Here is a 16,527-nt window from a genome sequence, read left to right as displayed (position 1 = left end):
TTAGCGCATTTTGGCTTGAGCTCTTTCGAGGAAAAGCTTTGTTCTTTATTTGGTTTGGTGGCCGAAGCTAGTCTGCTTCAGTATATTATTTTTTCACTGGTATATTATCATTTGGTCTTGAGTGTGTTACTTGAGGTATTGTAACTCGTGGAAAGATCAAGCAAAGTTTGGTTTGATTATCTATAGATTTAATTTACTATTTTGTCCACTTTCCTGGTCTCTTAAAAGATGCTCAAACACTAGTGGCACCCAATGCGGTGAATAAGTTGCTTTGAATTCTTCCATAGTAATCATAAAACTGTTTGGCATTTAGTAGTCATGAAGTCTTGCCTTCTTTCTTACAGTGCTTCTTGAAATTGCATGTTCTGCTAACTCTTCTTCATATTTTGGGTTCTTTAGGAACGAAACAACAAGAAATCGTCGTTTCCCGGGGCAAGATCCTGGAGTTACTCCGCCCCGATCCCAACACAGGGAAGGTTCACACCCTGCTGACCGTGGAAGTGTTCGGAGTCATTCGCTCCCTTATGGCCTTTAGGCTGACGGGCGGGACCAAAGACTATATCGTTGTGGGCAGCGATTCGGGACGCATTGTTATTCTGGAGTACCAGCCCTCAAAGAACGTGTTTGAGAAGATTCATCAGGAAACTTTTGGCAAGAGTGGATGTCGCAGAATCGTTCCAGGCCAGTACTTGGCTGTAGACCCAAAAGGCCGTGCTGTCATGATCAGTAAGTCAGTCTGTCGGCTTGTTTTCTCTTTTTTTTTTTTCTTCCCCCCCCCCCCCTCCTGTCTCAGGGGTATTTGCTTTGGAGTGAGTTTCTGCCAGGTATAATTGGAAGTGTTTCTTCTCAGGCAGTTTGTTAGGCTATGAGGCGTGTCAAGGAGAATGCAGGCATTCAGAATAGTTCCTTGAAGCTGATGGAATTGCACAAATTAGTTCTAATGCTGGGCCAAAACAATTTGCAAAGAGGCCAGCTTGCTTAGCGGTGCGCAGAGCCCTGAAGTGTGATGTCTGGGAGAGAAGTTGGGATTGCAGGCGTGGGTGCTACAGCGTAGTCAGTCAGCTCCCATAGCCTGAAATGTTGTTATGAACTCATGTCTCTTCTCTGAGATGTGTCCTGGAGACAGCTGGGTGCATTTCTGATCAGGCTTCACAGGTAGAAGGGTGCTTGGGTAATTTCTTTGTAAGATTTACCGTGAGGTGTCTCAGTTACTTGGTACGTGAACTTTCTTAGTTTGCCGTAGCCAGCTTTGTGCGATGCTGCTTTCCTGCACGCTGAGAGCAGGGACTGGCAATGATAGGTAGTTTAACAGTGCCCCTTCATATCGGGAATAACAATAAATAATATTGTTTTCTTTCTAACAAGTCTTGTTTTCGTGGATGAGAAGGTACCACAGTCACAGTTGTGCCATTCACATTGATAGTTAAGGGTGATAAGTGTTTGTTATGTTGTGGATGTTGTGTGTCAGGCAAGAATACATTTTTAGTTAAAATATTTCTGAGGAAAGGTCTCTTTGCCGAATTGCTTTAAATAGTGGAACATCTGGCTGTTTTTTTCAATTTGTTGTTGCTTCCCTGCAGTCTGTCGCCTCTCATGTGGTAGAATGAGTGAGTAGATCTGCATGTAGCCATGGTAGACTGAATATTGGGCTCGATGGACGTAGCCTGAAGGGTCAGTCTTCGGCTTGAAAGAGCTGGAGTTGTCATTTGTGCTTGAGGCCTGAAACATTAAAAATGGGATGTTCGAAGTTAATTGCTGGCACAGAGATAAATACCAGTGGTGAACTTCAGCAGAAGTAATGCTGATGTTCCCTTGCAAAGCCTTAGATTGTCATCGGACTGCAGGTGTGATCAGATTTGATCACCAGGTGATGTGCTTCAGGTGCTGTTGTCCTTTCCTTGCAGGTGCGATTGAAAAGCAGAAGCTGGTGTATATCTTGAACAGAGATGCTGCTGCTCGTCTCACCATTTCCTCCCCGCTGGAAGCCCACAAGGCCAATACCTTGGTCTACCACGTGGTAGGAGTCGATGTGGGGTTTGAAAACCCGATGTTTGCTTGTCTGGAAATGGATTATGAGGTGAGAAGAACTTGATCTCCCTTTGCTGTCTTTTGAGCTTTGTCGTTCCTCTTCTGTTCTTAATCTGTCTGTGGAAGCGGGGAACGTTGGCAGCTTCTGTCTTGGTGGTTCTTAAATTCTTGCTGTTCAACTGCAAAAGTGCATATTTTCTTTCTCCTCCTTTTATGTGCATCTTCCAGCAAGTCTTCTTTTAGACTTTCATTCTAATGTTATTCAAAACTGTTTTCTGATGCATGAACATTGTTCCTCCTTTAACTCTTTTTCTTGAAAGACACCTTCATGTATTCTGTTTTAGGAAGCGGACAATGATCCAACAGGAGAAGCAGCAGCAAACACACAGCAGACATTGACATTTTATGAACTGGACTTGGGTTTGAACCACGTTGTTAGGAAATACAGTGAGCCCTTGGAAGAGCACGGCAACTTCCTTATTACAGGTACTGCCCACCTGGCCACTAAGTCATTTTCCCCTGGATCTATTTGGTTCCCATTCCCCAAGGAAACGGAATCAATATGCTTTACGTCTTAGGAGTTGTTTTGATGGTAGTCTGAGCCATTAGCATAAATAAATTGACCATGGAGTCAGGTAACGAGTGGTGGTTCACCCGTGGAAATATGCAAGAATTCATAGATAGAGCTGCAGTTTGAAAGTGCTCTTCATCTCTCTCCTTTTAGATGTATTCTGGATATTCTCTGGATTCCTGAGAGATACTAACTGAAATTAGCTGGTAGCAGATGCAAAAGCATGTACTTTTAGGTAATGCATAGGTGCTGTTGTACTCTTGCACAGGATTCCAGCAGCTGATATGCATTCAAAGGGCAGTAGATGAATCCATGGATTAAAAGCCCACTTCCAGGGATTGGATGCAAAGCTAACCTAACAGCTTTGACCTGGGACACTGCTGCACCGCTGCAGATTCCTCTCCAAGCACAAAGGAAGCTCAGCTAGGAGAGCATCCTTGTATGCTTGCCCTGTTGTTGCATCTTCTGTAGGCAGCTAACAGACACCAAATATTGGGCTGGATCCCATTACTACTATTTTGATGATATGTTTTGTTACACTGGGGTTTCAATAGAAGCATTTTTAAAAATACAGTCTGAAAATGAAAGACATACCTGAAAACCATCTGGCACATTTTTTTGACAGCAAGCAAAGTAACCCAAGGGTTGTGTTTAACTGACAAGTTGCTAATGTGATGTTTTGGGCGTGTTGTGGCTTTCTAGATGAGAATAAGCCACGAAGGATAAAATACAAGCAATTTGTCTGAAGTTGCATCCTTCCTTTTTCTCCTTCCTGGTCCCCCAGTTCCGTCTGCTCTGGTCTTATACTGACCCAGGAAGCTGTACTCAGTCTTTTGTCTTCCCCTTCGATACGAGTAGATTTATATATGCGAGGTGATACAGAGCGATGGAAACCATGTTGCTTTAAAGAAAACCAAAATAAATGTTCTGCAGTCAGTCAGATCTGTGGTAAGGGCTTTTCTCATAATAATGTTTCTTTTTTGTGTTTCAGTTCCTGGTGGTTCTGATGGGCCTAGCGGAGTGCTGATCTGTTCTGAAAACTATATTACTTATAAAAACTTTGGTGACCAGCCTGATATCAGATGCCCAATTCCCAGGAGACGGGTGAGAATTTTGGGATTCCTACCCTTTTTTTTAAGATTATCTTTGTCAGTGCTAAATGAATGCTTGGTATTTGCCTTAAAAGTCTCAGGGAGGTTTTAAAGTAAGGAAAAAGGAGTTAAAAGTGTGTTGGCCTGTCATCTGCCTTCCTGGCTGCATGTTACCTGTGAGGGAAGACGGGGGTGGGCATAGCCTGAAGTGATGAGCTTGTTCATGTCTCTTCTCTGAGATTTATGCTGGAGATACTCCAAACACTCTGATCAGGCACCACTGTGGCACACTGTCGGTGTAAGATAGGATTACTTGAGACGGTGAATCATGGTTGCCATAGTGTACGCAGGTGAATTCGACAGCTGCTCTGTTGCATCCTCCTCCTTTGGCATTGTAAGTCGTTGTGTGCTTTGAACACCTGCCAAGGGTCAGGTGCTTAAAACCAGCTGAATGTGGATTGCAGCCCTTGCCTCTGAGTTTGGCTTTGATACATTTTTGATGGTTTTCCAGGGAGGAGGGCAAAAAAGATAGGAGGGGGGATGCTTAGGCACAGTGTCTTAAAAATGCATTTCCTTCTGGGGCAGAGATGTACCAAGGGTTAACTATGGGTGTAACGGAGGGGATGTGCTTTGTGTTAAAAGCCTCCTCACATACTGTCGGCTCTTAAGGCGCCTGTGAAATGGAAATACTTCAGTCAGTGAAGTCACATCTGCACTTGCCGGGTAATTCCACCAATGACCTCCACTTTCTTTCTTGACAGAATGACTTGGATGACCCAGAGAGAGGTATGATTTTTGTCTGCTCTGCTACACATAAGACCAAGTCCATGTTCTTCTTTCTGGCCCAGACAGAGCAGGGAGACATCTTCAAAATTACTCTGGAGACTGATGAAGACATGGTAAGCATCGTGTGAAAAACAACAAAAGGATTCATCGAGAAGAGTCCTTATGATTCTCTAAAGTGAAAAATACTTAGTATTGTGGGTTTAGCTGTATAATGGCATGTTTTACGTGATTTGTGATACAGTTATACCCGCAGTTGTAACTGGTGTTTACTCGTATAGACACACAGCGCAAGGTTTGCAAAATCCTGTGAGAATTATGCTGCAGTCACCTGGGCATATTTTAGATGTTCTGCAGGCAGTCCTTTCTTCAAAAGATGTCAGGTGTAGTCCGTGAACTTTCTAGAGGGTATTCCAGAAACTAATTCTGGGGAACTTAGTTTCTCTTAATCACAGTAGATGCTCTCTATTTCATCTCTTAATTGAATATTTACAAGCTGCAGTCAATCTTTTTGCAAATTGAGGTAGCTAGCTTGGTACACTTGTTCCATGAGTTGAAGTAACAGGCTTGGAGTGGCTTGCTGCTGCTTGTCCTAGTATTTTGCAATGAAAAGATCTCTGCTGCAGTTGGGTTTTTTGAGTAAATGTTGAATGTTAGTTACTCCTTCATCTAAACATGTCAAATTTGGTACAAGGGATGATTGTGTAGCATCTTTAAGTTGCTTAAGATTGTTCTTGGAGGTTTCAGCAAGAGCTGTTGCAACCATGTCAAATGTAGAAATTTGCTCAGGACGGTTAATTTTTCATGTGTTGGGGAATGGTTGGCGTTCAGTGAAGCAAATTTCTTCTTTCTCTTAGATAGCTTGCTATTTTCACAGCTGTTTTTTTTCCAAACTGACTCAGTGTTACCAAAGCCAGAGGCCCACTCTCTTGCTTCCTTTCTTCGGAGAGGATAGCTAGGCAGCTTTTTTTTTATTAAATCACACATGTGCAGCTCTAGTACTTTGCTAACACATTCACGTTTTCCTCTGCTTTCAGGTAACAGAGATTCGACTGAAGTACTTTGACACTGTTCCTGTCGCTGCTGCCATGTGCGTGCTGAAGACGGGGTTTCTCTTTGTGGCATCTGAATTTGGAAACCAGTGAGTAAACAATTTTACATCAGCATTTTTCCCCTGAAACAGACTGCTTCTGTTCAGGACTGCAGACTGACCCTTGAACTTACTGAACATACAAAGACAACACCTCTGTTTTAATGGGTAAATTGTCAATGCTTTGTTCACGTGGCTTGAGCAGAACAATTGGTTTAGACTATGACTGAATGGGGGAATTTTGTTGTTGTTTGAACCCGGATTAGATATTATAGTGCAGAGAACAAAAGATTACATGCTGTTGCAGTAGGTTTTGGAAGAATCGAGCACTTGCAGTTCATATAGAGTCCATCATATATCCAGATGAATTATCTTTTAATAGGTTTGATAGTTTTCATTGAACTTTTGTGTGTTACGGCCCGCTCAGAAATAGATAGGGTTTGTTATCAGGAACTGTGGTCCTTTCCGTAATAGACGTATACTTAAAGGCTTTACAATTCATGTTTGGGGTTCTAGAATATTCTAAAGACTCAAAGAAGACTTTGCACACCTTTGCAGATGGCTTAACAGCATCTAAGTGGGGGATTCACAGGAATGGAGATTTACACTGTTTTCTGATTACATCTGCAGTCAGCCACCTGAGGGAGCTCCAGCCAGTTTACTGGAGTGAATCTGAATTGGGTTGTATAAACCAGGCTCCTGAGGAAGCCATATTGATTTGAGCTTTATTATAAACCAGGAAGTAAATCAGTCTGTCTTCTGGTTTTATTTTTTTTCCTCTGAAATTTAACTTGATTGTTGTGATATTTAGGCCCATAAAATGGAACAGAGGATGCAGTCAAGGATAGTGGTGTGAGAGTATTCCAATAAAATAGATAATGATGGAGTTGCAGTCTTAGCGATTGGCCTTGCTGTTGGCCTCAGCTGTCAGTTGGTGCTTTGGCTCTAACACAAAAATATCTGAAAGGCTCAAGGATAAACAGAGAAAATGCTGAAACTCTGGGATACCTTGCCAGTGACAGCTACAAATGAGAAGACTTGGGGGAGGAGGTTGTGGTGGGGGATTTTTTGTGGGTTTTTTGTTTGGGTTTTTTTGCAGGCCTCTGATTTCCTTAAAACATCTTGTCACCAAGAAGACAACCCTAAGGCTAAATTTTAATAGCTGTAAAATGTAGGGAAGGATTTCTCTCCTCCCTGATGCCGACTGAATATTTGGCTAAGCCTTTCTTGGGGAAGGCTACGGAGCTTTGCACTGAACATGCTGTTGCTCTTGCTTTCTGTTGCAAGTTACCTGTACCAGATAGCTCACCTGGGTGATGATGATGAGGAGCCGGAGTTCTCTTCTGCCATGCCTCTTGAGGAAGGAGATACATTCTTTTTTCAGCCACGACCTCTCAAGAACCTGGTGCTGGTGGATGAGTTGGACAGTTTGTCTCCTATTCTGTGTTGTCAGGTACGTTGCCATCAGCAAGCTCCCATTCAGCTCATTTACAGAGGAATTGATCACAGATGCCTGATTTTTTTCTTTGCTTTTCTGCAGAGTATTTTTGTGTAAGCAGAGTCACCAAAGCTACATTATCCTAGGTTTCCAGAAATCCTGCTCTATACTAAATGCTGATAGAAAAGCAAGTCTGCTAAATTCTCAGACAGCTGCCTAAGACTGGTACCTGGCCTGGCAGCCTTTGATTCCTGTGGTGATAAATATGTATCTGGACACAGGGTGTCAGACAGCAGTCCTGTGCTGCTCCTCTGTTGACCATCAGACCAGTTCTCTGCTCTGCAGTGAGTTTGGTTAAAACTCGACATTATTTCAGGGCAGCAGATGGTACACCCTGTGTCGTCTTCACTGTCTGAAAAAAACATTCTTAAAGCAGTGGTGTGGCACATACAGCTTAGTTTTACTTTCTCTTCCTGTGGATATTGTTTGAGGCCATTTCTCCACACAGATAGCTGATCTGGCCAATGAAGACACACCCCAGTTGTATGTGGCTTGTGGTCGCGGGCCCCGGTCGTCTCTGAGGGTTCTAAGACATGGACTTGAGGTAAGACTTCCAGCACTTTAGAAGAACAGCTTGAGAGGTGAGGAGAGTGAGGGAAAATCCTTGAAATAAGGGTGCTGAAATGGATTCTGCTTTTGCTGTAGAGCAACTTTCTCTAGGCTTGCTTCTTGGAAATAAAAGGGTTGTACTGTTTACTCTTACAGTCTGAAAGCCTTTTTGTTCAGTTGACTCCAACCACCTGCATTTTTTCTCTTCTAATACTTGAGTGTATTGAACTGGAACATTCCCGGTGTCTCTGCCAGCTGCTGCTGCTGATCTCTTTGCTGGGGGCAGGTGACCTTGTTTTAAAGCTGATTATCCAGAGCTCTGATGTTGCTGTATCAAAACATCACTGAATGTTTTCTACCCCGTAGCACATCTGGCACGGGGAGGGAGCATCAGAATTGGGAATTATTAGCTTTCCTGCCCAGTTGTGGGAAGGCTTAAAAACTGCTGGTGGTTTGGTGACTTAGTGTAGTAAATCTAAACATCTGTTTGCAAAAGAACCTTGTTCCTGTTTACTCTTAGGTATCTGAAATGGCCGTCTCAGAGCTGCCTGGTAACCCCAATGCTGTATGGACCGTGAGGAGGCATGTTGAAGGTATGCAGTATTTTCGTAAAGCATAGGGAGGTGATAATGTTTTTTGATATGTTTTGTTTGTTGTTTTGGGTTTTTTTTGTTTTTCTGTCCAAGGAGATAGGAAAGGTGCTGCATGATGGTTGTGTGCCATCCCCAAAAGTTATGTTTTGAATCGGCAACCACTTTTTTGTACTTAGAAGCCACCCTGTGGTCCCCTAGAATTGTCACGCTTCCCTTTGACAAAGAAGCACCTGCCTGCAGCGGCATCCAGCGCCCAATGTGCTGCATCAGCTGTACATTCGCAGCCTGAAGCTGCTGAACTTCTCATCCTTTCCCACTTCCCATAAGTTCTTGCTCTGACATCAGCAGGCAATGATTATGCTTTTTGTTGGAGCATACTCACTGTTCTTCATATGCGTGTTGACAACTACAGTAATCAGCTCTTTGTGAGAGAGTGGGATACAAATTACGGAACAAAGAAGATAAATCGGCAACAGTGTCTGTATTTTATTACTTCCCTCTATGCATATCTGCAAAGAAAACAGTCTGTTTGGGCTAGGACACGCTCCCTATTCAAAAACCCAGCAGTGTATGGAATGCTGCTGATTCCAGGAAGGTCAGGATTTGAAATTGGCAGAATATACTGGATTGGGAGTTTGGTTTTGGTGGGTTTTTTTCCCTGATCTGAAATAATGGGTTTGCATTACTAAAGTACCAGAGGAAGTGTAATCCCTCTTCCTGCCTTTCTCTTGAGGGCGAGAACAGAGTTCCTCGGAAACACCTAAAAAACCTGAAATGAATCTGTTCTGGGTACTGACAGTCTCAGTGATTATTTCCAAGGCAGTGCTTTGTATAAATCTGGCAAAGACTTCCTGTAGGTTTATGCACTGGATATAGAAATGCCAGATTGTTGCAGTGGAGACCTTAGCCTGCTGTGGTGACATGGTAACTTGTTTTTAAGCAATCATAGAGTGGTGTGTCTTCCAGGGAGTCAGTAACCCTGTGGGAATTTCAAACATGCTCTGGGATTTACCTTGCCATCTGAGACCTGCCATCAATTCCTGTGCTCATCTTCTTAGACTCATCTACTGCCTAAGCAGCATAGAAGGAGCTTTGAGCACGAGTGCCTTCGTGTTCCCCAGAAATAAAAAGGTCAGAAGGAAAGTATTTCCACAGTTCATATCAAAAATACGTGCTTTTCTTAAGGCAAATTCCAGTTCGTTAGAGACAAACCTTTGCTCCTGCCTTCTGGAAAAGGAGTTGATAACATTTGCTCCCTCTGAAAGATGGAGGCTCCTGACGTCACCTTACAGTTTAAAACCTTTTCTCTTGGGGTTCCGGAGGATGACTTTGACTTTTCAGGAGATGGAGGACTGTTGCTAACCTACATGAAACAGACCAGTCTCACTGCCTCTTTTTTCCACCTTCCAAATTCTCCAGGTTCCAGTATGAAGATCTCGATGATTTCAGAAAGGCTGGAATCTGTAGCTGTTCTGAGCCATGCTACTTTTTGAATACAGTTGAAAGTTACGCGAAACCAATCCCCAAGTTAAAACTCTCTGAATTCAGAAACGGTTTTAGTGGGTTTTAATCAGAGAGACCGCAGAACCTTTTCAGACATGTATCTCATCTTGAAACTGCCCAAGTGCTGTTTTCTGAGCGTTCAGTTTGCAGCGTCGGGCTGCCTGGCTCTGCCTCGATGCCACAGTGTGCGCGTGCTGCAAGGCCTCTGTAAGACACATACAGGTTTGCAGCCTTCAAAACAAATACTAACCTTGGCTGGTACGTGGTGATACACACTACCAATACCAAGCCTCTTTTTTTCTTCCACAGGTGGCTGGTGGTGGAGGTGCTGATCACCACAGGTGTGTACCTACTGCTAGGGGCTACTGTATTGTCCCACAGGTTAACCGCAGAGAATCCCAAAATCATGGAGCTACTTTTATGCTAAGCTTTTCAGTAAATGAATTCTAGAAGCTGTTGTGTAGTTGGAGATTGTTGCCTTTGTAGTTCAGTAGCGGAGGAGTAGAAAGCAATTCCCATTCCATCTTACAGTCTTTGGGGAACAAAATAATCGACTGTGTCTCTCGGAATGGTCAGTTCTTGCTGAAATCAGAGATGCACATTTCAGGGGTGTTTTCAGCTCCCTTCTAGACTGAGGATGGCCTCCCAGCTGCTTTGTACAGACCTCCAAGAGGAAATGATTGAGTGTGCTTGAAGCACCTGTAGGTATTGCTGGTGTGGGAGTGCCCTGTGGTTATGGGATGCGTCTGCCCATCATCACACAGAAGTGGATGGGATTTGGACCAAACCCTTTCTTGCAGTTAAACATGGAGGTCTGGGGAGCTAGATGGCTCTGTGCTTTGCTGTGGAGATAGATGTGAGCTGAGACCTAACAGCCTGCATTCCCTACCTGGCTCTCTTGCATGAAAAGCAATGAGCAGTGAGTCACAGCTGCGGAGTCTCCATGCAGTAGTAAACAGAAGCCCAGGAAAATGTGCTATCATCCCATCAGTATCATTTAAGTGAGAACAATCCTGAATTTTATCCCTGGTCATCTGTTTGTTCACCGAACTCCTCTGAGCTAGTGGTGACTACATGTATATCGGTGTAAACTCAGATGCTGCGGAGCATGGAAAAACTATCATCAGGTGTGGACTGGCGTATAGGAATGGAATTCTCGTGGACTGACTCAAACTGCATCCATGACAAACAACAATAAGGACAGTAGTGTAGAGTTCATGGACTGAAATGTGATGTTTTCGTAACTGATCATGACGTGTGCATGAAGCTGCAGAAAACTTGTAATGAAGGCACAGGAGAATGAGTCCAGCTGTGGTTCTTCAGAGTCATTACAGTGTCTCTGTTACTAGCTGAAAGGAGCTAACTGGAGCAATTAGAACGGTAATAAGCATCCCTGAAGCCTTGTGTTTGCATACAAAATAATGTCTATCTGTTCAGAACTCTGGGCAGCCTGATATGCTTGGGATTGTGCAGAGCTAAGTAGATATCTTTTCATATTAAAATCCATAGATCTCTTCTTTTTATAACTGAGAATACTTCTCAGTGTGCCCCAGGGGCTTAGTCCTCTTAATTTCAACTAGGCTGCTATATTTTCTAAACCAAAATTGTATTGTTTGAATCCAGATGAATGTGTCTTATTCACTGACTTCAATCTGGTAAATCAAAGTCTTTATTTCAAAAACTCCAGCAGAGAGGCATTAAGCAACGCTACTGGACTTCAAGCAAAAATGCACTTGTCACTATTATTGACACAAACTTAAAGGCACGCTTTAATATAACTTATAATATAAGCCGGTGAAAAGGAAGAGCTAAAAAAGTGTTAAGAAGTAGGAATGAATTTTCCTTTAGAGTAGGACTAAGGGAATCTGTTTTGCTTTCAAATGGGAGTTCTTTGTCCTGCTCTAAATCACATGGTTAAGCCTCCAGCTGGGACATGGTGGTTTATCATGAGAATGACAGCCCCCAGGGAGGAAAGCAGCAGCTCTCAAGAAGTTTGGAAAGCAACGATGGTCTTTGAAATGGAATTTTTAGAACATCCTGTCTACAGGATATTTATGAATTAAATGCTTAGCCTGTGACCTGCTAGAATCACCGTTTAAAGTGATCGAGGAATTCTTGTAGACTTCTAGTGTTGAAAAATTCATGCAAGATTGTAGGAGAATCTGCTATTTAGTGTAGAAAATAACCAGTGTGTAACAGTGTATGTCTTACTGAATTCTTAACATCTGCTGTTAACGTTAGGGAAATTCTTTTGTTAAGCCAAGTGTTTAAACAGTTGGTGTTACTAATCAGTTTCTGTGCGCAGGTTCAGGTTTTGTTTTCTCATTTCCCCAAGTGGACCTGCTCCTGTTTGTGGGGTTCGGGAGCGTGTTGGAGGTTGTAGGCTGTGACCACATAATAGAGTAGTAATGGAGTTTATGCTGCGGACCAGTGTTGGAATTGCTTTAATTATACAAAGCTCTTCAGCTTGATCAGAGCTGTGGTCTGTATACCAGATGTTGGAGAGAAGAATGATGTTTTTTTTTCACTTGCATATTTTCAGCTGTATGTAAGAACTTTCTGTTATAAACGTGACACAGCAGGTTTGGCAACGCCTCCCTCTAAACAGGGTGGATAAGGAAAGGATCAGTTCCTGAAGCGTCTGTTTCAGTTAACCCGGTTCAGTTTCTTTAAGCTGCTGCATGGTATTTGCTGGCATCCTGTATTCATCCTAGTGAGAGGTCTCTATTTTCTTTCTCTACTTGGAGAGTCATTAGCCACTTCTCCATGTCTCACATTTGCAAGTTATGGAGAAACTCTCCTCAAGGGCCAAAACTGTGACAGCTCTCTTACACCCTCACCTCTGCTAATTGCCTTGTGCTGTGGTGCATAAGTCTGAACTTTGGGTTGAGTTGGGTTAAAATGCGGAATTTCTCCTTTTTAAGAAATAGCACTTGCATGACAGCAGCAGAAATTGAGTTGCTTCTCTGAGGCAATCTTCTTTCTCCACTGAGGCTCCTGGCTCCATTTCCCAACAGACTTCATTGTTTCTGTTGCTTTTGTTATTCTGTTTTAATGAGACTCTCCTCTCCCCCTCTTTAATGCCTATCTCTTTCTGCAGAATGAAAATGGGCAGCAGTAAACCCGGGCATTCCCTTTACCCAATCCTACTACCCTTGTTTCCCACAAAGTTGCCCTATTTCCAAATGAGCTCTTAAGACTATTTTGATTAGCATAGCTCTCCGTGTCCAAGCTACTGGACTCTCCCAAGCTGGCCCCTTTGGGAGAAGCCAGCACTTCAGATAATAGTTGCAATACTGTCACTTACTCCAGTAGAAGTAAAGGTCAATGTTTGTTGTATCTTAAAAACGTAAATGTTTCTCATCCCAAGAGACTGTACGGGTGGCTGTGTGAATGTAAGCTAGTTGTGCTTCTGGATGAGGGTAGAGCAGGCGAACCCTGAGCTCCTCTGCTGCAGTGCACCCTAATCGTTCTCTGCAGCCTTTTATTATGTGGATACTAGATAGAGATGTGGTCCTACAATCTCCTGTTTGCAGCATCCGTGGTGTAGTTTCTGCAGATGGGTTCCATATGTTCAGGTTATTGGAGTAGAGCATTTAATTTGACTTCATTGGGTGTTAAATCTGGATTCAGCTCCTCGTGTGAGGTGGGGCAAGTGTCTTAAAGACTTCTAGACCTTGTGCTGTCTTTGAAAAAAGTAGGCAGGAGTCTTGCTTGCCGTAATCCAGAGTATCGGGATTTGACTCTGTATCTGGATCATCATTTGATCCCTGGCTCAGTCTTGCATTGTTTGGAGTCTAGCAGTGGCTTGGACAGCGTGTCCTAGAATGAACTTGCAATACGGCCAGCAGATGTAATTATCGCAGGCATTCTGTTGAAGAGTAACTGCTAGACATCTGTCAGACTGCTGATTTTGTTGGGAAGCCTTGCATTTATTTAATCAGCACCCTTTTTTCCCTGTCTTCCTTGACCAGATGAATTTGATGCCTATATCATTGTGTCCTTCGTAAATGCCACACTGGTGCTGTCTATCGGAGAGACTGTAGAAGAAGTGACTGATTCTGGATTCCTGGGTACTACGCCCACCTTGTCCTGCTCTCTTCTTGGTGATGATGCTTTGGTGCAGGTAATGGAAAGCTGCTTCTGACATGTCTGCTTATGTCTGCCACTCTCTGCTTGCTCCACGGCCGTGGTTTCTACAGTAATGCAACATGTGTCATTTCTAAAGGTGTGCATTGGCAGAGAATGATGCTTATTCAGCCTTCCCCTTCTTATATCCTGCTAAGTGAAACTGGACCAGCAGAAGATGGTCCTAATCTCCTTCAGTGCGCGCTCAGTAGTTCCTTGCTGTCGTTCAAAGATGCAGTGCTTCCAGCTGGCGAGTGGCTTCGTGCTAATTCAGCCTGTTGCATAGCTAGTGGATCACTGCTGCCAGGAGCCGTGCTTGCCTTTGGCTTTTTCTGTGTCGAAATCACCAGCGAGATGGGAGTTGTGAAGGAATGGTAAATACAGAATTAATGTGACCTTTTTTCCTTCAGGTTTATCCAGATGGGATCCGGCACATCCGAGCAGATAAGAGGGTAAATGAATGGAAGACACCGGGGAAGAAAACCATTGTAAAATGCGCTGTGAACCAGAGACAAGTAGTGATAGCACTGACTGGAGGAGAACTGGTTTACTTTGAGATGGACCCGGTACGTGTGTTAATGTTGTGAATGAGTTTGGAAGAGCAAGGCAGAGGATGGGGCATGCCAGAGATTGATCCTTGATCAGACCTGCAGAAAAGGATTCTTTAGTGAAGTGTCCGTCTAGAACGGATAGATCAAAGCCCTGCATGTCTGGACTGTGTCTGTCTGAGATGGTTTAATGGCTAATTAAAGTCTCTGAAGTTCATAACTGAGGTTGGAAATTGTGTACTTATCCTATTGCTATTCTGGTTCTTCCAATTGTGGCTGAAATAAGGCTGTAAAGAAATGGTTTAAAAAAAATCCAAACCACTATCTTAAAAAAAAAAAAAAAAGAGGTGGGGGGAAGGTGTGGAGAGGCATTTTGGTGCTGGTTTGCCCCATTGGCTAGTTAAGAAGTCTCTTGTGTTTTTCTCTCTCAGTCAGGACAGCTGAATGAGTACACGGAGAGAAAGGAGATGTCGGCCGACGTAGTTTGCATGAGCCTGGCCAATGTTCCCCCTGGGGAGCAGCGCTCCCGGTTCCTTGCTGTTGGGCTGGTGGACAACACTGTCAGAATTATTTCCCTTGACCCTTCGGTGAGTAGCTGTTCTGTTTCTGCCTCTTCCGTTGGCTTGAAATGTTCAGAACAGTACTCCAGAGGTGGGCTGTGTCCGTCCAAGCTGTCTTTCTGTAGTCAGGTGGATGACCAGGAATGAAGAGCTTGCATGGCTTGTGGGGAGGAAGCGCGGCCCTTGATACTAACCTGTAACGGATTCCCTTGTTTTATCTAGTCTCACCCATGTTCAGCTTATGAGATATGGAAGCATTTTCTTCTTTTTTTTCTTCCGTCCCCTGCCCCGTCTCACTGTTTATACCTGTACTGAAAGCAGACTCATTCTGCAAGCAGGTCAGCAGCAAACCAGCATTATTCCCGCAACAGATGGGCATTCAAAGGATGACTGAAGTAACATAAACTTTGCTCAGGTCTCTCCACGCTAAATAACTGCAAACTGCTAGAACAGTTTGGAAGGATCCAGTTTATCTTTTCCAAACTCCAGGGCTGCTACCACTCTTGCTTGCCAAAATCCCCAGAGCCAGCGTCTATTGTGACTTTTTTCTTTTTCTGTGCTGAATACTTCTTTATGGAGATTTAAAAGGACATCTTTAAGCTCCTTAGATGGAGCATGAATCCCCTCTTGCCATGCCAAGCCTTGCTGACCGGTGTGGTACCTCTTTTCTGTCTCCCACAGGATTGCTTGCAGCCGCTGAGCATGCAGGCCCTCCCTGCACAGCCCGAGTCGCTGTGCATTGTGGAGATGGGTGGCACAGAGAAGCAGGACGAGCTGGGGGAGAGGGGCTCCATTGGCTTCCTGTACCTGAACATTGGACTGCAGGTGAGAGGTGCCTGCCTGGTTCTGACAGGCGTTTCTCGGTGAGCCTTCGCTTGAAAGATGGATTTCCTAAAATAGCATGTCATCATGCAGTGCAACAACACAAAGCCTGACCGTCCCCTCTGTGTTACAATATGCTTAATAACTGTGACTGGGGAATTCACTGTGTGATGTGACTTAGAGGTGCAATTTCTCTATACATTCCTAGACTTGAGACTAGTCAAAAGACAGTATATTGTCCCAGACTTCATGTAGGACAAATTGTGCTTTTCCTCTTCCAGAAAGAGGGCACGTTCTAAAAAAAATTTTTGGGTGAAATGTTGTTGGGCAGTTCTTTAGAAAGTGCCTGTAGGGCAGAGTATCAAAGAAGTAACTGCCCACAACCACAGGCTCTGCTCTAATAACTCTGCTGTTGCAGAGCTTTTTGTGGCATCCAGTACTGACTCTCTGATCTTTGACCAAAAAATGTTGTTTTGACAATTCAACATGTGGTAGAAATAATCAGAGCCGTCTAGGTTCTTTCGCGTGCCTTGAGTTTGATGTCAGAATGCAAGCCCTTTTTAAGCAGCATGAGTTTTTGGGTAAATGCTTTGTACCAAGAGGGATTAGGATCTGGAATCAGCCCTCAGGTCTTTCATGGCTTATGTGATGTACCATGTTTTTCGGCTTTTTTTGTTTGTTTTTGGGAGAGTTGGTTGGTTTGTTTGTTTTACAGTAATTCCTTTCTGCCCCGCAGGAGTGTGCAGGAGTTATGGTTTTTAAT

General features: G+C 43.7%; 1 protein-coding gene and 2 non-coding genes across 5 annotated transcripts in view; all 3 read left to right on the top strand.

Annotated features, from left to right (window-relative positions):
* SF3B3 (splicing factor 3b subunit 3) overlaps window positions 1-16,527 on the top strand; it is a 29,939-nt gene that overhangs the window by 1,031 nt on the left and 12,381 nt on the right. For all 3 annotated transcript variants that reach the window (XR_012675335.1, XM_075160947.1, XM_075160948.1), the window contains exons 3-15: window positions 400-726; window positions 1,905-2,077; window positions 2,373-2,514; window positions 3,591-3,703; window positions 4,452-4,589; window positions 5,511-5,614; window positions 6,851-7,016; window positions 7,510-7,605; window positions 8,131-8,203; window positions 13,681-13,832; window positions 14,245-14,400; window positions 14,814-14,969; window positions 15,624-15,767. Coding sequence is in view for 2 of the 3 variants with exons in the window: in XM_075160947.1 (XP_075017048.1) it covers window positions 400-726; window positions 1,905-2,077; window positions 2,373-2,514; window positions 3,591-3,703; window positions 4,452-4,589; window positions 5,511-5,614; window positions 6,851-7,016; window positions 7,510-7,605; window positions 8,131-8,203; window positions 13,681-13,832; window positions 14,245-14,400; window positions 14,814-14,969; window positions 15,624-15,767 (1,940 nt within the window). In the remaining variant the exon portion in view is untranslated. The remainder of the gene's footprint in view (window positions 1-399; window positions 727-1,904; window positions 2,078-2,372; window positions 2,515-3,590; window positions 3,704-4,451; window positions 4,590-5,510; window positions 5,615-6,850; window positions 7,017-7,509; window positions 7,606-8,130; window positions 8,204-13,680; window positions 13,833-14,244; window positions 14,401-14,813; window positions 14,970-15,623; window positions 15,768-16,527) is intronic.
* On the top strand, window positions 1,069-1,150 carry LOC142087468 (small nucleolar RNA SNORD111). Its single transcript, XR_012675458.1, has one exon. It is a non-coding gene; the product is annotated as a small nucleolar RNA SNORD111 (small nucleolar RNA).
* On the top strand, window positions 3,890-3,968 carry LOC142087467 (small nucleolar RNA SNORD111). Its single transcript, XR_012675457.1, has one exon. It is a non-coding gene; the product is annotated as a small nucleolar RNA SNORD111 (small nucleolar RNA).

Source organism: Calonectris borealis, chromosome 12, assembly GCF_964195595.1.
Source record: "Calonectris borealis chromosome 12, bCalBor7.hap1.2, whole genome shotgun sequence".
NCBI classification, from domain to species: domain Eukaryota; kingdom Metazoa; phylum Chordata; class Aves; order Procellariiformes; family Procellariidae; genus Calonectris; species Calonectris borealis.
Note: the sequence above shows the minus strand (reverse complement) of the source record. Positions and strands in the feature narration are given on the sequence as shown.